This window comes from Nerophis ophidion, linkage group LG05 (assembly GCF_033978795.1).
Source record: "Nerophis ophidion isolate RoL-2023_Sa linkage group LG05, RoL_Noph_v1.0, whole genome shotgun sequence".
Classification (NCBI taxonomy): domain Eukaryota; kingdom Metazoa; phylum Chordata; class Actinopteri; order Syngnathiformes; family Syngnathidae; genus Nerophis; species Nerophis ophidion.
Genome location: NC_084615.1, coordinates 44,146,838 through 44,170,189, shown reverse-complemented (window position 1 = coordinate 44,170,189; position 23,352 = coordinate 44,146,838). Strand labels below are relative to the sequence as shown.

The following is a 23,352-nucleotide window of genomic DNA, read 5'->3' as shown; positions in this document are numbered from 1 at the left end:
ACCTGCAGTCCAGTCCTGTTTCCCATCGAAAATGTGTGGCGCATAATGAAGCGTAAAATACGACAGCGGAGAACCCGGACTGTTGAGCAACTAAAGTTCAACATAAAACATGAATGGGAAAGAATTCCACATTCAAAGCCTCAACAATTAGTTTCCTCAGTTCCCAAACATTTATTGAGTGTTGTTGAAAGAAAAGGTGATGTAACACAGTGGTGAACATGCCCTTTCCCAACTACTTTGGCACATGTTGCAGCCATGAAATTCTAAGTTAATTATTATTTGCAAAAAAAAAAAATTAAGTTTATGACTTTGAACATCAAATATCTTGTCTTTGTAGTGCATTCAACTGAATATGGGTTGAAAAGGATTTGCAAATCATTGTATTCTGTTTATATTTACATCTAACACAATTTCCCAACCCATATGGAAACGGGGTATATATATATATATATATATATATGTATATATATATTTATATATAGATGGATGGATAAATATCAAACTACATTTCTTCTTCTCCTTTTGATAGAAATGACGTCTGATACTGAACTGTCTGATTCAATTAGTGTTTGTTTAAAAATGGTGTTGTTTCACTTAATGCCTTCCCACTAGTAAAAGGTCTTTGAAGATTCCATTGGCATCTCTTTTCTTCCTCCCCTCCTTGCATTTCCTCTCATCCCTTAATCGATGCAATCTCGCCTCCTCCGCTTCGTCTTTTCCTCTTTCGGGCATCGTTAAGGAGTCTCTCGTGCGGCCCCGCCCCCCTTCTTCCCCTCACTCTTCAACCGTTTGTTTGTTTGGTTTCCATCCGGCGTGAAACGAGCCGCGGAATCTTATTTTCCTGCTCAGTGACTATTCTGTTTGTTGATCAGACACGGGAGTCTACAAAACGCTGACTCGCTATCTCAGCTAAAGATCATCTCAGATGTGTTTCATGGGGTTATTCCACATCATCCGAACATATTGTTCCCGTTTTACCTTGAAGGAGACCTCCGTGGTCATGGTGAAGCCGTGGGTGATGACAGGCTCCTCTTCCGTGGTGCGACCCTTCCAGCAGTCCAGTTCGATGCAGCGACACCCGGATAGCAGCACCTGCTTGTACATCTCCACCGACGAGTTCCCCGCCAGCTGTCCGGCTACGAAACACAAAATCGACATTGAAAGTTCCATTCGGTCGTCTATAGGGATTGTTTTAATGTTCAAAAGTGTTGCTGGTGGAGTGGCGCACTGCTTTCTGATACCGAAATGATGACTTTCTGTGTCTGTAAACGACTGATGGATATTTACAGGCTTTAATACAAGATGTGTAGCAAAACTAGTTTTTTTTAAGGTGTTTTCTTCTCTGACTTCGCCACTGTTTCAGACAGTGGTGTGCCGTCTACTGGCCTAACATAACCAGAAATCATGATCATAACTAAATATAAAAGTATTTTTTTAATCTACCTTCCCTAAATATCTAAAAGTATTAATACTCTCTTCATGTCATATTATGCTCCTTACAGTGCTGTTGTTTTTAGGTTATAGAGATTTTATCCAATCAGAATTGATTGATTAAGGTTTATTTGAAATAGGGACAGATGCAAAAAACATAGACATCTGAAACAGTTATCTAATGTATGCATTATAGTGTTTGTAGCCAAAGCTAATTTACAACACTTGTCCCCAACAACAACAACAACAACAACACAGATCCAACATCATTAAAATAGGAAAATAAAAATAATACGGCAAAAATGAGTCGATAATAATGATAATAGAAATAATACAGACAAAGTGCAAACTAGATAAAAGCCAATAATAATAACACAAAGTACAGACTAGATAAAATCAATTAGTAAAAATTTGTAAAACTAAACATGAGAACACGATTGCTGCTCAACTAGCCATAATTTTGTTTGTTTTTTGAAAGTGACAAGTGCAGATATACTTTTCAAAGTGTCAGATAAGGAGTTCCATAGTTGTGGTCCTTTTAGTGAAAAGGCAATCTGGGCAAAATATATTCTGCGGAATGGAACGCAACAGTTGCCTTTTGACATTGCTCTGGTGGTAGATCTGGTACCACTTTGCAGTCTTGTAAATGCCTTGCAGAGCAATTGGGGAGCAGAGTTATCAGAGCATTAAAAAAAAGTTTGACTGTGTGTAACAAAATAAAATTGGTAAAACTTAAAAATATAGTATTTGGTTCAAATTTGGCAATGATGATATCGTATACTCTTCTTGTCTAGGACATTCAAGGCGCGGTTATAAAGACACTCAGTGGTCTTGATTGATGACTAGTGTGCCTGGGACCATGTAGTTAAGCCATAAGATATGTGTGAAAGAATCATTGAATTCATAAAAGCTATATTATGTGTAGTTTTGATGATACCACAATTTTAGGTATTGATCTAATACCAAGTAGTTACAGGATCATAAAATAGTCATAGTGGTCAAGTCCTAATTTTTCCAGAGACATATTTCCTGAGATTTAAACATAATATATTAAAAAAAAAAGTTTTGTGACGAGAAAAAATAATGGGTGTAATTATAGTTGACTAGATACACTCTTGTACTTGATATCATTACAGCGGATGTCAGGTGTGGATCAACCAATTAGCAGTGACACCGGTGAGCTACGGTGTGTAGTGATAGCATTTATAGCTATTCCTCGTGCTGCAGGGATAATACTTGTATGAAAAATAGTTAATTTGTTGCCATGGCGGTGAGGATTACTGATTTTAAAGTAGATAAAACACTGCCGACTGCGGATGAACATTAGCTGCTAGTTAGCTAGCCATGTCTTAAAGCACCTCTTCCTGAGGGCGTTTCAGTTATATCGTCACCTTTATCTTTAGTTTTTAGGCCAAAATGCGTCCATTCTCACTTTTCTGTCTTAGTGTAGACTCCCTGCATAGATTGAGAAGAGAAACTGTGATATCTTGATATATCAACTCAATAACAGAAATGTGTAATTAGTTTTGTTGGTTTTATTGCAGACAGTGCAATCGTCAATCGTATACTTTATTCGTCCCCGAGGGGAAATTCAGGTTTTCCGCTCAATCCCCTTCAAGAGCAGACATACATTACAGGGAGACAGAACAGGAATGTTGACGGGTCAGCCAAGAGTGTCCGCCATGAGATCTGTTGTTCGTGAGTTCAAACCCCGGCTGAGTCATACCAAAACTATTAAAATGGGACCCATTACCTCACTGCTTGGCACTTAGCATCAAGGGTTGGAATTGGGGGTTAAATCACCAAAAATGATTCCCGGGCGCGGCCACCGCTGCTGCTCACTACTCCCCTCACCTCCCGGGGGGTGAGGGCGATGGGTCAAATACAGAGGATAATATCACCGCCCTTAGTGTGTGTATGACAATCATTAAAGAGAAAGATCATTTCTGGCAGCCCTTAGAAAGGTGGGAAAAAGGTAAATGTTCTGGGTAATTTGAGGGGGATGAGTTAAAAAAAAGGCAGACTGGGTTCCTGGGGAGAAGGGTCCAAACTGAGACCATGAAAAAAAAACTCAATAGCCATAAGCACACATATACATGTTACATAAAATCCACAACCTTTGCAACAGTGAGAAGGGATTGGGGGCTGCTGCTATTTAAAGCGCTGCTCAGCCGTCCATCACCCCTACCATGTGGGGTGAAGCATTGAAGGTGTGGGATTGGGTATATATGTGTGGCGTGTATCTTTCGTTGATGCATGTGTGTGTGTAAGCCTGCAGCATGTCTCTGTTCCATGACCTTGGTGCTCTTGCAACAGCCAATCAGTCCAAACTCAACAACAACAGGTGTGTGTCCATGAGAGACTTTGTTGTGTCTTCGCTGCAATATCCTGACACTTCCAATGTGTCCGTTTATTTAATAGCTTCCCAAACCACTGTGTAGTGTTCAATCACTTATACACTACTGCCATCTAGTGTCTCAAATCTGCAACGACCATCAAGTCTACTTTATTTATTTTATTACCGCTTATCCTACCCGGCTAAAAGACACCTTCTCCACTGATAAATAGCACCCTTGGTAAGTTGGAAATAGTTTTCTGTATTTATTGCCAGGCCTAATTAAATAAGTCATAAAAAGTATGGCGTTCCACCCTTTTCCGGGCGAGAACCATGGACTCGGACTCAGCACCTCCAAGTCCGAGCCCATGGTTCTCGCTCGGAAAAGGGTGGAATGCCATCTCCGGTTTGGGGAGGAGACCCTGCCCCAAGTGGAGGAGTTCAAGTACCTAGGAGTCTTGTTCACGAGTGAGGGAAGAGTGGATCGTGAGATCGACAGGCGGATCGGTGCGGCGTCTTCAGTAATGCTGACGTTGTACCGATCCGTTGTGGTGAAGAAGGAGCTGAGCCGGAAGGCAAAGCTCTCAATTTACCGGTCGATCTATGTTCCCATCCTCACCTATGGTCATGAGCTTTGGGTCATGACCGAAAGGATAAGATCACGGGTACAAGCGGCCGAAATGAGTTTCCTACGCCGTGTGCCGGGGCTCTCCCTTAGATAGGGTGAGAAACTCTGCCATCCGGGAGGAACTAAAAGTAAAGCCGCTGCTCCTTCACATCGAGAGGAGCCAGATGATGTGGTTCAGGCATCTGGTCAGGATGCCACCCGAACGCCTCCCGAGGGAGGTGTTTAGGGCACGTCCAACCGGTAGGAGGCCACGGGGAAGACCCAGGACACGTTGGGAAGATTATGTCTCCCGGCTGGCCTGGGAACGCCTCGGGATCCCCCGGGAAGAGCTAGACGAAGTGGCTGGGGAGAGGGAAGTCTGGGCTTCCCTGCTTAGGCTGTTGCCTCCGCGACCCGACCTCGGATAAGCGGAAGAAGATGGATGGATGGATGGATAAAAAGTATGAATAAATATAAATATTGATCAATATAGAAAAACCTATATCATTATATTGTTTTCCGCCATATTACTCAATCCCCAATGTTCCCCCTCACTCACTACCATTAGCCATCAAACACTACCACCGAGGAATTGGGACACCAATTGCTACCTCAGTGCATACTTTACATACGGGCAGGTATATGACTACATAGTTATGTTTGCACATTCTAACCACCTAGAGTTGTCCTTACACCAATATTTTGGTACCAAAATGTATATTGTTATTATTTCAATACTTTTCTATATATTTTTTAAAATAACGGGGACCACAAAAAATATCTTCAGTTTCACAGAAAATTGAATGATAAAAGTTGTGATTAAACTTATGTATCTTATTGCACTCAAAGAACAATTTTAAAAGATTGGAATTCAAATCAAAAGGCGCATGAAACACATGCACTCAAAGAACACTTTACAATTATTTTACCAATTAGATAAAGCCTGCCATAATCTAGAATTAGGTTAGAGTAGAATAGAAAGATTTATTGACATTGTATTAAATGCCTCATGATTTATGGTTGCCAATTTTGACCTGCGCTTTAAAACAAATACAACCATTAGTAAATACAGAAAACAATGAGGCTAAAACTGCACAAATGATATAGTGGGGATTTTCTATGAAATTCAATCAATTCACTTGCATTAGTTTACACTACGTGGGCGGTTTGGACTGCGCTAATAATATTGAACAAGCCAGTCAGCTGTTCGAACATCTATGTATCTGTATGTGCACGGGGAACCTGTCAACTATATTACCTGCCACTCTTTAAACTTGTGCAGATCTGAATATGTGTTATGTTTACCTAAGTTTGAGGCAAAGGAGGTATTGACACATTTGGCAAGGCATGTTTTAAAGAGCTTGCGGCGCGACACTTCCACGTTTAAAGCGTCACCTTTATTAATAGTTTTGAAACCCAAATACATTGATATTGCGCTCTGTGCACCCTTTTTATTAACTAGTACAATTGCCGTTTTATTCTCATTATTCCTTTCGACAGTCTTTCTGCATGCACGTTCTCATTGTGTGCGTTTTGACACATAGATGCGCTGCACCTCGACTCAGCAACATCACCGCCGCACGGCACAACATGTGGATAATTTTTTTTTATTTTTCCTAAGGCAGTAGTACTTTTTTAATTTGTTTGTACCACTGTACTCTATTAGTAGCGGTCTATCATACAACCCTAGTCCAACTATTACACAACAAACTAGGCAGCAATGAAGTTAACGGCTGAGACCGTTTTTTTTATTATCCATCATGCTTCCGTTGATGAATACACGAAGAACTACACAGAGAAGAAGCCACCATCTACGACTGTTGTCTCCTGCACATTTTTTGAAGATATCTAACTTTAATGTTTTCACATTTGCAGTATGTTGATGTTGATGCTGGCTAGTGTTACAAACTAACTTGTAATATATCATGTAACTTATGCAGAAATTGGGGAATTTTCTCTGGTCCTACCTCTGGAATCCCTTACTTTGAAGGGCTAGATTCACAACCTTTACCCCTAGTTATGCCCACTACCCCTACATGCAAAGAGTCGGAGGTACACCACTACCCTCACTAGAACGTGCAAAATGTAGGGATAGTGCTCAAAAGTAGGGCAAGGGGGTGGATTGGATTTAGCCCTTTCTCTCTTTCTGAGCGCTTCCCTCCTCACCTGTGGCTTGTTTGCATTGATTGTCTCACCTGGCATTAGGGGGCTTTTTAAAAAGTCCCCCTTCTTTGTTGGATGCGGGATTGTTGCAAACGTTTGGTGTCTTGGTTGACAATAAGTACTACTAAAGTTGTTGTTTTTGTAATTCTTTCTTATTGGCTTTCCTGAGCCATTTTTTCACGCACAGTTTCCCTGTGCATATCCCTCTAGCACTCTTTCTTGGATTTTTGGATATTAAACACTTTTGAACCTGCAAGCTGTCTTCTGCCTTTTGAGGTCACGACCTCCACTACAAAGACCTCACCTGACAGACGGACGAACAATAATTACAAATTTGTAAGAAGTGGACGGCAAAAACAGTGCTTTCAAGCCAGAATGTATAAACTCATTTCATGTTTTGTTTTTTTCCCCTCTGCAATCGCAAAACTAATTTTTCTCATATTCAGAGATGATGGCTCTAATAGATTAAAAAAAAGGGATTTCACAGTGCCATTGTTTTCTTGTTTTTTTTAAATTATTATTATTATTGAGACATATTGGATCCATTATGGATTGAACTTTCCCAGTATCATGTTAGACCCGCTCGACATCCATTGCTTTCGTCCTCTCCAAGGTTCTCATAGTCATCATTGTCACCGACGTCCCACTGGGTGTGAGTTTTCCTTGCCCTTATGTGGGCCTACCGAGGATGTCGTAGTGGTTTGTGTTGTGGTTTGTGCAGCCCTTTGAGACACTAATGATTTAGGGCTATAAAAGTAAACATTGATTGAATGATTGATTGATTTTCATTTTACCCCAAAACCTTCCTTTCTCTCACACAGAAAGTTAACGTAAGTTACAGTATGTTGAGAATGAATGATGAGTAAAAGACATGGTTGGCGCAGGTAAAAACATATTTAAAGCTAGGGTACTTGAATCTCGTGTCACCAAGCAGAATAACAGGCACCAATATAAAAATAAGTTGCATAATCTATAACAAAATCTGTTCATACAGTAACCTGCTCACATGAGCCATTTTAGAGTTTCATGTGAAAACTCTGTAATATTTAATTAAATGCGATATTTTACATTTAAACATGCCAGTGCCAGGGGCGTCACTAGACCTAATACTGTACTGGGGCACACCTGGGGCACAAATAATTCATGTGAGCGTGCAAAGCGCGCAAGCAAAAACATTTTTAGCACTTATTTATCATAAAAAATACATAAATAGTGCTTTAAACTATGGATTCATATCAGATTATGTTGTATGGATCTTTGATTAACCACCTGAAATTAACTAATGCATTTGACCTACTTGTGCACTTTTTTACTCCAGACTTCTAAACTGCTACTGGTAAAAGCAAAAAGGAAGAGCAATGATTTTTTTAAAAATATATATTGCAGTAATCATCTGCAAATTTAACATCTATAAAAGTAAAACAAAAAATAAAGCACCCCTACATCTCTGGGTTCTTTTATATTATTTAATTTCCATTTATGGCAATGTGGCTAATCCTATTTCAGATACACAAAACTATAAAATATACACAAAAATATACACAAAACAATAAAGCCACAGTGGTAGAATAAATGAACAACTGTTGTGTGTCTGTTCAGGGAATCATTTTCTGAGAAGTAAACTGTAACGTCTCGTTTTCATTTTTGCAAAGTGGTCAATCACTCTGGACAGACATGGAAATATTACAGTAACTGTTATACAGTTGACCAGTGGTTCCCAACTGCTGGGTCGTGACATAAAAGTGGATTGTGTGTCATTTTCAGTGAGTCGCAGTCAGATGTGTGCATGAAAAAAAAAAAAAGTTTAGGGAGAAAAAAATAAAATTGTGGCAACAAAACCAGATATTTTTAGCCTTTTTTCTAGTGACTATTAGTGAGTATTTTAGCAAAGGGCAAACCGACTAACAAGTTGGAGGAGGACTCAGGACAGACATGGAAATAAATTTTAAAAAAATCTAAATGGGGCAACAAAACCCGATATTTTCAGCCATCTTTCTGAAAACAAATACAGAAATGTTACTATTTTTTCTGGAAATAAAACCAGATGCTTTAGCTGTAGCCATTTTTCTGGTGACAAAACAAGATTATTTTAGTCAAAGTCACACCGATGAACAAGACAAGTCTACTGTGCTATTTTTCTGTGAAATAAACTTGAATGATTTAATAGTTTGGCTCACGACTTGATTGTATGGAAAAATGTTTTTCTTCCTGAAGATAAACCATTTGAGAAGCACTCAACTCACACATGCTTACTCCAAATCATCATTGATGCAGAACCAGCAGACAATAACCAACATTATGTTTCATGTTCATTGGAAATTCCCCCGACAGCTCGTACAGCAAATGATTATGTTTGTCTTGATACAAGGAATAACATTAGCTAACTTAGCATCAACTTAAGACAATGATGTTGCCTAGCTAGCTAGGACTTCACTTACATCTCTCATTCCTCGCTTCTTCTCTGCTGCGGGCGAGTAACTTTCTTAAATCCATCTAGGAGTTACAGTTTGAGTCAAATCAAAATCAAAATATTGTAATTAACAAATTGTTGTTGGCTAACGTCACCTACCTCACGCAGTGATTCGAATCCCCCCCCTCTCTTTCTCTCTCGCTCTCTCTCTCTCTCTCTCAACCGAAGTCTCGATCCACACGTGAATAAATTACCATATTAAGTAGCCATGTGCTCACTGTTTCGTGGAGTGAATACAGTAGCAATCAATTACCATACTAAGTAGTATATGCGCTGTTGTCTATGTTATGTAGACTTAAAACTCTGAAGCGTTTTTTTTTATTGGTGAAATTTTTACTGGGGCACTGCAGATCAACAGTGGGGCACGTGCCCCAGTGAAATATGTCTGGCGACGCCCCTGGCCAGTGCTATCAAAAAGGATACAAAATACTTTGACTGTTGTTTGATTACTCAATTTATTATTACAACCCAGTAGAGCTTTTTGCGGTAGCAGCCTTACGTGACACGAAGTCGGACATTCCCCCCCAGGCTCCGGTGCCAATGTGCCGAAACACTAGCGGCTGCTGCCCAACATGGCTAAAGAGTCACAGGAACACATTGTGGCAGAAATAGGAGGCAACATGGCTGCCTACATAACTAATAGACCTCCTCACAAATACGAATATGAAAATTAAGCATTAATTGCATTGGCAAAAAAAGGAATTTTGAGTCCTTGCCTTAATCTTTTTTACATTTGTTGAAATCAAATGTTGGCGAAGCCTCAACGACCACCTCTGTGTGTCGCCACAGTATGCACAGCCTGTAGAGATGCGCGTACGTGAAACAACAAATATTTCCAAGACATCGTCAATCTTGATAACTCTAAACTTTTCCGTAAAAAAGGGTGTAGGCCAGGTTTTTGTTTGGAAGCAAGCTTGTTGAATGAGGCTTCTTGTATATACTTTGTTTTCTGTCACAGGGGATAAGGCAGCCTCTAAAAATGGGTGCTTGTCCAAAAAACAAATATAAGATAGCATTAACAGCTTTTTTCTCCACCAAATCAAATTTTCTTTACGCTCATTTCGCTATGATGCACATTCTGTGATTACCAGCAAAGAAAATATTTGATACATTTGAAAAGAGTCAATGCCCCCCCTCTTCTCAGATAAAATGGAACCAGTACAAGTGCAACATCCGTTGAAGGGAAAACTATATCCTGTTCCATCAGTTACAAGACTCATGAATAACAATAGACAAGGGAAGCCTGGAGTGTAAACAGGCTCTTTGTGTGTGCACGCGTGTGTGTACCTGTGAGGTAAGTGTTGTGCGAGGAGTTGATGAAATAGTGGGAAAGGGGAAAGGTCATGTCTTCGCTCTGGTCCAGCTTCTCTGGAGGAATGATGCTGTTCTCTTCGCCATTCAAGTAGTGGGCGAAGCCCTCCACGGAGATTTGACCTGCCGGGGGGAAATAAAAGCAACATCAATAATACAGTCTGAGGTACACTTGCACCATCCAGTGACATGTAATACAAGGAGTCTGTCTTCACGATGACAAGACATTACAACTGGACATGTATGGTCGCAGACGGCCACAATGTATCCTAAAGGATTTGTCTATTTGTCACAGCTGGAAACCCTCTCTAGAACTGCACCACGCTGTGTACAATGTGGACAGTGTGTAATACTTTGTTTTTCAAAAAGAAACGTACATTGTTACCTCTTTTTGACCCAGCTCTTGTGTCGATATCACCATTTCAACACCCATAAACTGTACACCGCGGTGGCCTCCCCACAATCATCTGCTGGGGTGGGGCACCGCACGGCCAGCAAAAGGAACAGACCCAACAAAGCAACAAAGAGAGCTGACTCCCTACTAGGCTGCCCACTAGCTCTCAACCAATGTCCAGTACGCATGGATGTGCGAGAATCCGTCCAGGGAGACCAACACGTCCCAATACTTGCTCATTCAGTCAGGGCCCCGTGATGCCAGCGTTCAACGCTAGCTGCGCAGCCCCGTCTCTTCAGCCGCATTTCCCCCAGTCTCTCCAAACGGACTTCAGTGGGGCAGAGAGCCAGCAGCTGGTCTCCAGTGCAAACAGGGCAAAGGATACTACAAAAACGCTAGACAAAGATCCTCTATTTATGACCAGAGTCCTCTGCTGTCTTAGAAGCCTCGTACAAACATGCTAGTCAAAGGTCCTCTATGTGCTGTATGCCCGACTCTTTTAAGGACCTATTGCAAAAATACTAATCACAGATTGTGTATGTCTGACAGGAAGGCTCTGCCGTTTTTAACGAACTACTACAAAAACAAAATTCAAAGATTGTTTATAAAAGAAAAAAACACTCATTAAAATCTTCTATATCACAAAAGCACTTCTGGTTCTTTTTAAGTACCTCCATCGATCCATCCATTTTCTACCGCTTGTCCCTTTCGAGGTCGCGGGGGCTGCTGGAGCCTATCTTAGCTGCATTCGGGCGGAAGGCGGCGTACACCCTGCACAAGTCACCATCTCATCGCAGGGCCAACACAGATAGACAGACAACATTCACACTCACATTCACACACTAGGGCCAATTTAGTGTTGCCAATCAACCTATCCCCAGGTGCATGTCTTTGGAAGTGGGAGGAAGCCGGAGTACCCGGAGGGAACCCACGCAGTCACGGGAAGAAATGCAAAATCCACACATATTGTGAGGCACATGCATGCCTATTGCAAAAATGAATACTAGTTAAAGATCTTCTTAACGTGAGAGGTTTTTTAGAGTCAACTGCAAAAACGCTGGTCAAAGATCCTACATAAATAATGGAAGCCCTCAATGACAGTATTCTTTTCAGTAACTACAGCCAAAACTCTATATTCTATATTATTTGAGCTCTTTGCAATTTTTAGTGCCTACTGCAAAAACACGAGTGAAAGATCTTTTATTTGTTAGAGAAGCCCTCTTCTTCTTGTTAGGGACCTATTGCACAACCGCTGTTCAAAGATCCTCAACATGTCACAGAAACACCCTGCTGCTTTTCAGGACCTACTACAAAAATTTTAAAACATGGTTGCAGGTCGAAGATCTTCTATGTGCGACAGGAGTGCTCTGTTATTTGTCAAGAATTACTGCAAAAACAACATCCATCCATCCATTTTCTACCGCTTGGCCCTTTTGAGGTCACGGGTAGTGCCGGAGCCTATCTCAGCTATATTTGGGTGGTAGTCGCCACCTCAAAAGTCAATATTTTCCTTTTGTGACAGAAGTTCTATTTTGTTTTTAGGAAACTTCTGCAAAAATGCTTGTCAAAGATCCTTTATATGAAAGAAGCACACTTTTGTTTTTGAGGACCCATTGCAAAAATAATAGTCAAAGATCTTCCGTGGTTTTAGGGCCTAATGCAAAAATGCTATTTTTGACTGCAGGGCTCTTCTGTTCTGTGCTTTACTGTAAAAGTGACTTTTGCATAGTCCAGCAGAAAAAAAGAGCAGCATTAACGAGTCATGTCGGCCACACACACACTTTGATGTTATGCTAAATATGCAAAATGAAGCGTGTGCGCTCCACGAATGCGGCAGGTCCCCCTGGCCACTTTATGCTAATTAATGCGGCGCCGCCCTCTGCAGAGTCACTGCTCTAATTAACGCTGGCTGCTGTCTGTGGAATGGGAGGTCGTCCAACCCCCCTTGCTGATCCCCTATGATGCTCCCATGAGGACCAGAAGGTGAAACAAGGGGAAGCAATGTTAACATGGTCGGGATTCTGGAGGTGAGGAACCGCAGATGTCATTCCTGTAAGAAGACGCTTTAAGGAGATGATAATAAACCATTGGTGTCCAAACTATGGCCCGCAGGCCAGGTGTGTGCCGCAGGTCAGGTGTGTGCCACCAGCGTCTTTAATTAGGCTCACAAGATTTCATGAGTTTACTAAGAATCTGACTCGCATGGTGATTTCACTTTTATTTCAAATATCTGACAATCTTAATGATGCTATTTTGTCGCTACCTGGTGGACAACATGACATTCAGGTAAATGACCAAAAATTATCCTATGAAATATGTATCCCATCCATCCATCCATTTTCTACCACTTGTCCCTTTTGACGAACACAATATGTCAACACACATGGTTACACATAACACAACCTACTCACTGAACTTTGTGGATATTATAAAAAAAACGTCCACACACCTTGAAGAGTTAAAACTCACACTCATTTAAACCTATTACTAAGCATAATCAATCTCTCCACACTTATCCATAAATGGGGCATTTTAGTTGCTTGATATTTCTGATTTAAGACGGTCGTCACGGAAGTAAAAAAGGTTGGAATTGAACTTTCATATACTCCTAATATCCAGTTATACATCCATTATATTAATAGGGCTTCACGGTGGCAGAGGGGTTAGTGCGTCTGCCTCACAATACGAAGGTCCTGAGAAGTCTGGGGTTCAATCCCGGGCTCGGAATCTTTCTGTGTGGAGTTTGCATGTTCTCCCCGTGAATGCGTGGGTTCCCTCCGGGTACTCCGGCTTCCTCCCACTTCCAAAGACATGCACCTGGGGATAGGTTGATTGGCAACACTAAAATTGACCCTTGTGTGTGAATGTGAGTGTGAATGTTGTCTGTCTATCTGTGTTGGCCCTGCGATGAGGTGGCGACTTGTCCAGGGTGTACCCCGCCTTCCGCCCAATTGTAGCTGAGATAGGCACCAGCGCCCCCCGTTACCCCAAAGGGAATAAGTGGTAAAAAATGGATGGATGGATGGATATATTAATATACGATGTACACAAATATGTATAGAATCTCTCTCTCTCTCTCTCTCTCTCTCTCTCTCTACACACATATATATATATATATATATATATATATATATATATATATACATACAGTTGTGGTCAAATGTTTACATAATTTCTACAATTCTTATTTTTTTGTGATAGAATGATTAGCGCACATACTTGTTGATCACAAAAACATTCTGGTTCTATTATGAATTGATTATGGGTCTACTGAAAATGTGACCAAATGTGCTGGGTCAAAATTATACATACAGCAATGTTAAAATTTGGTTACATGTTCCTTGGCAAGTTATACTCGTCAGGACAAAGCAGTTACAGACTTTAATGACATTTTATCTCAGCGGTGATAAAAAAAATACTCCAGCAGCCTCTTTGGCGTCATATTTCCTACTAAAAACTTTAACAAGACACTTACAGGACATTATTAAGATGAATATAACCATATAAAAAGGATGTATATTACCAAATAAAATTAACAGTTAAACTCATTAAGTATAAAAGCAACAAATGCCACTGAAATAAAACAGCTATATTTTTTGACTTCCTGATTGTCTATGATGATGCAAATTGCTCCAGCTTTGCATTTTCAGAACAAGCTGTCAGACATGTCTTTGTAACGTCAACGCAAAGCAAATCAAAATGGCTAACACTGTCATACATAAAGTAATATAACTAGCCAAAGATCCTTTATATTTGACAAAAGTAATCTATTTTTCAGAGACTACAGGAAAAACAAAAGTTGACAGGAGAACTTTGTTGTTTTTAAGAACCGACTACAAAAGAATTGGCTACAAATATTCTATATGAGAAGTGTTCTGCTGTTTTTAGGAACCTACAGTATACAAAAAGTTTGAATGACTTTGTTGTCGAGTCTGAAGCAAGATTATCCACCAATTAAAAACGTGTGTTTTATGAGAAAAGTACATTAATATACGTACTGTACACTTGTCGGACATATCATTAGGTACACCTGCTGTACAAGAGCTGTAGCAAAAACAATGAACATTGTTTCTCTAAAAAACGTAAACATTACACGATGATCTTTAAGGTAAAGATGCAAATAAGAGTGGATTGCAAATTACTGTGTGTCCTTGAGGGAGGTAAAAGTGGGCGTAGATGATGAGGGCGAAGGAGAGTCGACCCCTTCACAGAGCAGATGGCGGCACTTCCCCTGTCTAGATAAATGCTTTACACGGGGAAATCTATCAGCGGGACAAGGAAGGACACACTTCATGTGGACAAGCAGGGACATACAGTACTACCATGAAGTACACAAACTATCAGGTACCATCAAGTATTACACATTATTCCACCACAACAATAATATCCATCCATCCATTTTCTACCGCTTATTCCCTTTTGAATATTTTTAATTCGGGCTGTCAAGAGAGCTATGAATTGAACAATTTGTTTTATTAGAGCAGATGGACATGCGGGAGGAATGGACAGATGGTGTCAAAGGACAAAACATTAGGAACCCCCCTAACAATGACGAGGTCACATTATGTATACTGTACACTTATATTGTTGAATGTAGCTTTTTCCGTAATGTAAAGCATATTAATAACTACATAACTATATTATTTAAAATTCTGATTGGTTATTATATATGAGTAGGATTAAATTATCTCAGTTTTTTCCTACTCCTTATCGGGCCTGTTGAACAAGGGCAAACATGTGACGTTCGTCAGCGTATTTATTTTTATTTATTTATTTATTTCGGCAATCTTCACATAAAACAAAGAACAACGACAAAAAAAAAGAAAAAAACGAAAAAAAAACGAAAAAAAACCCCCACTCATTTGAGTAATGATTGAGCCGAAAGGGTGTAGGTTGAAGCAACGCTTATATAAACCTACCCCATCACAACAAGAACAAGGTTCAAAATATATAAAATCTAAAACATGCTTCACTTATATTACTTTTTTTTTTAAACAATATACAAGCAACGTATATGTAGCACACGTCTCATATACACAGTTTAACATTTAAATCAAACATATACATTTGTACACTTATATTATATTATATATACACAATTTATTTAAATTCCATATAAAGTGGTAATATATACATTTTAATATAACCTATATGTACAATTATGAAATCATAAATTGTATTTATATACATATTATATATTATTGTCTTTCTAAAACAATGTTTGCTCTTCTTTCTTATATTTACTAATGATAAATGATTTAAAAAGCTTTTTAAACTGGTTTATGTTGGTGCTGTGTTTTATTTCATCCTTTAAACAGTTCCATATTTTAACCCCTGCTATTGTTATACTCATTCGTTTCTGCGTTGTTCTACAATATTGGATCTTAAAAAGTAGTTCTCCTCTTAAATTAAAATTCCCTTCTCTCTGTAAAAATCTTCTCTGTAACTCTGTTGGAAGTGAATCTTTACTTGCTTTATACATCATTTGGGCAGTCTTGAGTTGGATGAGATCTGGTAGTTTTAAATCAAATGTTTTTATAAATAATCCATTAGTGTGTTCTCTGGGTCCTGTGTTATGTAACAGTCTGATGGCCCTTTTTTGCATTATGAATAGTGGTTGGATGTTCGTCCTATATGTATTTCCCCAAACTTCTAGACAGTAACTCAAATATGGTAAAACAAGTGTACAATAAAGAGTGTGTAATGTTTTTTGATTAAGAATGTGCCTTGTTTTACCCAGGACAGCAATACTTCTCGCCAACTTCCCTTTGATGTATGTAATGTGTGACTTTCAGCAGATCCTGTGGTCCAAGATCACACCCAAAAATTTGATTTTGTTTACTCTTTCTATACTAACATTGTCTATATATAATTTTACATTTATATCATTTCTCTTATTTCCAAATAACATAAAGTTAGTTTTATTTAGGTTTAATGATAATTTATTAGTATCAAACCATTCTTTTAGTTTACACATCTCCATGGTGGCGGTCCTCAGGAGCTGCTGCAAGTCCACATCAGAACAGAGTGTGGATATTAAGTATTTGCAGTATGGTGATGATTATTACAATTAATAGTATCATTGCTGTTATTAGTAGTATCACAGTGTTGTTATTATTATAATCATTAAGGGACTTTTCAAAGTTTCAAAGTCTAAAATTAGTAGGTAACTCAAATGTCAAATGGTAATAAGAATATTACCAAATACTTGGACATCTTTTATGCAAATTAAACACAATTTTATTCAAAAATGCTGTGGGGCAGGGATGTATTTCTTTTGTATTTCAAGTTATCATTACATATATGTTTTGATGCATTTGAAACAAATGTATTTTTGATAATAGAGGTAATTATTGTTGTTATTCATTATCAATAGTGTTATTTCTATTGGTATTTGTATTGCTCCACTTGTAGTGCAATAATGCTCATTGTCATTTCTGTAATATTAATATTTATTTCACTAACTGTTTCTTTGCTATCACTTTTACCATCATAGTTGTACATATCCTATTTGCTGATTTGTTGTTATTTTTTGTTATATTTTTTGTTGTTGTTGTCTCTCTGTCTTATGCCCCTTGTGTACCCGCAATTTCCCCCTCTGTCTTCCTTTCTTTCTCTTTCTATCATCTCCTGCTCCGACCTGGCTGCATGAAATAATAATATAAACCCATTTAATAAAGTCAAATACAAATAAATCGACATCAAAAGGGACAAGCGGTAGGAAATGGATGGACAGATGGATGTGGAGAAAACTGGCTGCATTGATAGCAGCTTGGTGTTTCGTAATGTCGCCATTTGCTGGATCAAAAAAGTCACTACACTTGACCTGTGCAGAAAGAAATAAGAAACGCTGGTCAATGAGCCAAACAATATAAAATCTAAATTATTTCCGACTTTCGAATTATTCCCTTTTCTTATTTTCATTTAGCTCGATAACAGCGACCGACACCAATGTCATACGCAGACGTCTTTCAGTACAAACTGTCACTTATGAGCCAAAAGAAGAGCTTCCCGATAAACAAAATAACACAGCAGTTGTATCCATCACGTTTTTTTTTTTCTTAAAGTGCCACACACATCGAGTTATAGAGGGACACATGATTATCTCAGTATTTATCTCCTTGTGTTTCATAATGCAGCGATGCTTCGGTATCATTTGACCTGTTAGGAAAACTACTTTAAACAAGTACTGAATTTCAGTTACTCGTTAAATTCCCAACAAAGTATTGGAATTACTAAAGGAATTATTCTTAAACAGATGTAATTTATTTCAAAGCGTTACTTTGTGTTACAACTTTTATATACAGTATCTGGTGAGAGATGTTTCATGAGAGCAGAGTGTGTGTCTTTAAAAGGCGGTGCCTGTTGCCAAGTGAAGCATGACGCCAGTGAGGGCGTGCTCATTGGCTGTTTTAGCTTAGCATTGGTAGTCTGCGGACTGGGAGGAGATTGTTGATTGCAGCACCTGTGGAATTTTGAACGTGTGTCAATGGCTGTCCCTCTCCTTGTCCACAAACGGAGTGTTGTAGGTAGGATTGATTGATTGAAGCTTTTACTAGTAGATTGTACAGTACAGTGCATATTCCGTACAATTGACCACTAAATGGTAACACCCGAATAAGTTTTTCAACTTGTTTAAGTCGGGGTCCACGTTAATCAGTTCATGGTAGGATTATTATTCATGATGATTGTCACTTTATTGATTGTTCATTATTCCCCCGTAGTAGCAGATATAACGTGTACTTGCGTGTGTGGTGGCTGCCACTTGCACTAGTAAAGAGTTACTTCCTCAACTGAATTTGCTGGGATTCTAACGCTGTTTTGTTTGCATCAAGTAGCGCGTACCACGTTAATCATTTGTATCGGTAACAGTGTTGTAATGTACATAAAAATAATAAATTAGATTACACCTTACTAAAAAAACTAACAGCATTGGTGATTACTGTTATTATGTCATGCCAATTTTCCCAACACGGCATTTAACCCATCATTACTAGTTCATGTTCAATGAAATATATTAATTAAATATTAAACGATCATCAAAAATAACATTGTCCAACACTAAATATTTCAACATGTATCCAGTGAACCCATAAAAAGTTGCATAGAATTAACATATATTTCTCAGCAATGTTAGCATGAGCAGCCCAATGCAAAGACAGGCTGCAAAAAAGTCAATTTAACCAGATTGAAAACATCGACCTTGACATCAGCTCCTCTGCAAGCTGACACTAGAAGAGAGTGACAGGATTCGCAGGAGATCATCCACCTCGCTGGTTCATGAATTATTACCGCTCGTCACTTCTGATGTTCAATTTTTAAATCTGCGAGCGTGCTCTTATCATATCCATGCAGTCCCAGCACCAGCACAGCACCCCTTTTAGCAGTCAGGCTTCCACTTTCATAAGATGATTACAGTCCTATTGATGAACCGATAATGATAACATATCCTACAGTTAGTATTACAGTTTAAAATTTACAGTAACGCACTTGGAAAAACTCATGGTGATTCATTACTGCTCATTTCCTGGAAATGACGCTAGCACGCTAACCGCTAAGTAGCCAACATGAATACAAGACACATTAACATCTTTCCCCATAACAAACAAACTGTTTTGCAATATTAAAAGACACTCTAAAACAGTTATACATTAAAACAAAATAAGATAAACATACTCAAACACTCAAATGAGAAATTATGTTTTTTAAGACGCTTGAACAATATTTAATGTTTGTTTCTGCTAACAAGAGTATATTATGTTTGTTGTTTATATATTTATTTATTTCCTAAATACAAAGGGACAAAGGCTGGCTTTTTTTGTCCTTTCAGTACTTTTTTGTTGTATTTTGGCCATAATTGTTGATGTGTTACTTCATTATACTGTATATATTTTTTTTTTCTACAAGGGTTTTTTCATGTTAAATTTAAACATTTCAATACCCAGTTCTTTCACAGGTAGCAGTTAATACCCGAGAGCCAAGCAGTGCTTAATTTTTCAAAGGACATAAAAACATTTTGGATTCATATTTTTTAAAATGTTGTCAAGGTAATAGGAATGTAATTGTATGAAAATTTCAGCGCAAAAAAAAAAATACCATTACTGTAAATGTCAAAATTTAAAAAAAAATCATTACGTTTGGGGATAGGTTGATTGTAGGGGTGTAACGGTACGCAAAAATTTCGGTTTGGTACGTACCTCAGTTTAGAGGTCATGGTTCGGTTAATTTTCGGTACAGTAAGAAAACAACAAAATATACATTTTTTGGTTATTTATGTACCAAATTTGTAAACAATGGCTTTATCCGTTTAACATTGGGAACAGTATAATAATTCTGCTCACGTTAATCAACATTAAACTGCCTCAAGTTGTTGCTTTGATTAAATAAAATGACAAAACCTTTCTTCTACATATAAAAAGTGCAACATTAAACAGTTTCAAGTCAACTCATCATGCTTAATTTATTACAGCATTTGGGAAGTCTGTAGTTGACTTTTATTATACACACACACACATGCACACCCATGCACACACACGCACACGCGCACACACATGCACACACACACAGCAAAATGAACTAACATAACGCTAAAAGCTAATTAGCCTTCACCTCAACTATGAGCGAGCTGAGCTGCAGTTTAAGTTTCTAGAAGGTCAACGGGCTCATAGTGATGTTTGTAATAGTTGTGACTGGGAAGTGTTTTTTATAATTTGGGGAGTGTACGATGTCAGCTGCTCACCTGCTAAATACATATCTGCTCATCTCGACGCCGGAGCACCGACTCCATGCTTTCTGAATACGCACTGCTGATTACCTGTTACACCGCTCTGAATACGCACTGCTGATTGGCTTTGTATGTAACCAATCAGATGGTTGTGTGGGCGGGACAATGCTGGGTGCTCACTGCTCAGACAGAGGCAGAAAGCAGAGCAGCTTGCTAAGACTTTAGTTTACAAACTCGTTCGATACACCCTCGCACCGAACCGAAACCCCCGTACCGAAACGGTTCAATACAAATACACGTATACACCCCTAGTTGATTGGCAACACTAAATGGTCCCTAGTGTGTGAATGTGAGTGTGAATGTTATCCGTCCATCTGTGTTGGCCCAGCGATGAGATGGCGACTTGTCCAGGGTGTACCTCGCCTTCCGCCCGATTATAGCTAAGATAGGCGCCAGCGCCCCCCGCGACCCCAAAAGGGAATAAGCGGTAGGAAATGGATGGATGGATTTTTGTTTAGTGTGAACAAAAAAGTAAAAAGAAACATGAATTCAAAATTTTTTATGTCCTTCAAAAACAGAAGGACTTTTATGACTTTTAAGAAAATGTCCCTGGAAGGTTAAACATGTGTAAGGACTTTTTGAGCACATTCAGCAATACCACATTAATGAATTAATGATAATAACCGTGACAATAACTGTGAAAAGGAATCATCAAATCATTACATCCATATTAAATTGTCAACATTTAAAAAATATATGGTTTCCTCCCACCTCCAAAGACATGCACCTGGGGATAGGTTGATTGGCAACACTAAATTGATCCAAGTGTGTGAATGTGAGTGTGAATGTTGTCTGTCTGTGTTGGCCCTGTGATAAGGTGGCGACTTGTCCAGGGTGTACTACCGCCTACAGCCCGAATGCAGCTGAGATAGGCTCCAGCACCCCCCAAACTTCCGAAGGGGACAAGTGGTAGAAAATTGATGGATGGATGAATTAATGCAAAATATTTTTACGCCCTTTGAAAAATGATGGATTATTTGGCTTAAATGTATTGTGAAAAGATGCCAGTATGCTCTTGGCAACTGCCTGCCTCGACTCTTTTGGGGGATTTTTAAAATACAAAGAATTAGTATTTAATTTATTTAATTGGGACAGTGCACGTTAATCAACACTTGAATAAACAGTGTAAATGCGCTGCACTTAGCATAAATGCTAATTTTCAGCCCTAGTCCCAAGGCAGATTTCTTAAATAACACAGTGAGAGCAACGTTCCCTCTAAGGCAGTGGTCCCCAACCGCCGGGTTGGTACCGGGCAGCAGAAGAATTTTTAATATATATTTTTTTTTAATTATTAAATCAACATAAAAAAACACGAGATACACTTACAATTAGAGCACCAACCCAAAAAAACTCCCTTTTTCATTACAAAAAAAAAATAATTAAAAATTTAAAGAATAAAAATGAAAAAATAACAAAAAATCCAAAAAGGTTGGGGACCACTGCTCTAAGGTACGTGCCTGTGCAATTGCACACTGTTCCCGCGTCCTCTGCTACGGCAAATCTAGGCCGCGCTCGAAATCGAATTTAAAGATAAGCGCATAACAGTGTGCACGTCTGCCGTCGCTCACATGTGCGCCACTGAATGCTCAAGGAGTTTTGGCGTTTGCTCACACATATGCAAAATTGGAGGGAAAATTGAGTGAGACACATAAGACTTTAAAACCATGATGACAGAAATAAGAACCAAATAAATAAGACATTATAAAAGAGACAAGACAAGCAGTTACCATACACAATTACAAGACAATAGACCAGGACAGACAATTCAGTCATAGCTTCAAATACATTGGCCAGAAGCACACTGGAACGGGCTGGAGTCTGGAAACAGTGTTCAATTGTTCAATGGGTGAATGTCCGATTTATTTTAAGCCTGTGTTTATATTTTTTTTGAAAAGTGTATGGTTATCACAGTCTCTAATGTGTGTGGGCAACTTATTCCAGGACTGCGTTCCTCTTACAAAGGTGACCATTTGACCGAATGTTGTTCTATGTTTTGGTATATTGCAATCACCTCTGGACAAGGCCATAGTTTCTCCTCTAAATAAATTCATCTAATGGTAGGGGTGCAAGCGCATTTAAAAACTTTGTAGATGAGGCAAGCATCTATTAAGATCTGGTAGCTATCCAGATCAAGAATGTTGAGGTTTTTTTTTTAGAATAATTCAGTTGTAGAAGTGCATTAGTTTCCTGTCAATGATTTTAACTGCCCTTTTGAAGAGACTTGATGGGTTTCAGTATCAATTTCTGTTGTGTGTGTCCAAGTTGTGAAAAATTAGTTTACATGTGAGTATATCATGTCGTGCATTTTGCTACAGCGTGTGTAAAGTCAGCCTTTCTTGCCTCAGCACACGCCGCGGAGCGCACCGCAGGACATGCTTATACACGCTCTGCTTTTGCTGCCACGCACCTGTACAGCTGTGCGCAATTATCAATCAACACACCTGCTGCTGATGATACCACTCCCCACAACAGCCAGCGTGTCCAGAGATTTAGCGCTGGAACGTAGTTCTCTGCTTGCAGTAAGCTTCACGTCTGTGGCTCCTCACCTTGTTTTGTTCGCTCTCAGTGTCCTTCCGCCCTTGTGCTCATTTGTCCTTGTCGTTTCCCTTGTGTCCTACGAATTCCCTCTGTCGCCTTGGAAGTGAGCTGTCCGCCTCAATTCCTTGGATCCCCTTTGGATTCTGAATGCCTCCCTTGATCCTCGACCCCCGCTTTGGACACGGACCTCTTGATGCCTCTCTCTACAGCCCCACGGACCTCCCACTTGTAATACGGATTCTCCTACCAGCCTCGCCCAACTGGACTTGTCGCCCTCTCACTCAACACGCACTTACAACAACGCCTGGTAATATTCATT

At 39.2% G+C, this 23,352-nt stretch overlaps 1 protein-coding gene across 2 annotated transcripts in view; it reads right to left on the bottom strand.

Annotated features, from left to right (window-relative positions):
- The window catches only part of plcb1l (phospholipase C beta 1-like), a 323,575-nt gene that overhangs the window by 71,023 nt on the left and 229,200 nt on the right, over nucleotides 1-23,352 (bottom strand). For both annotated transcript variants that reach the window (XM_061901028.1, XM_061901029.1), the window contains 2 exons: nucleotides 10,294-10,440; nucleotides 979-1,136 (listed from right to left, as the gene is read on the bottom strand). In XM_061901028.1, the coding sequence (XP_061757012.1) occupies nucleotides 979-1,136; nucleotides 10,294-10,440 (305 nt within the window). The remainder of the gene's footprint in view (nucleotides 1-978; nucleotides 1,137-10,293; nucleotides 10,441-23,352) is intronic.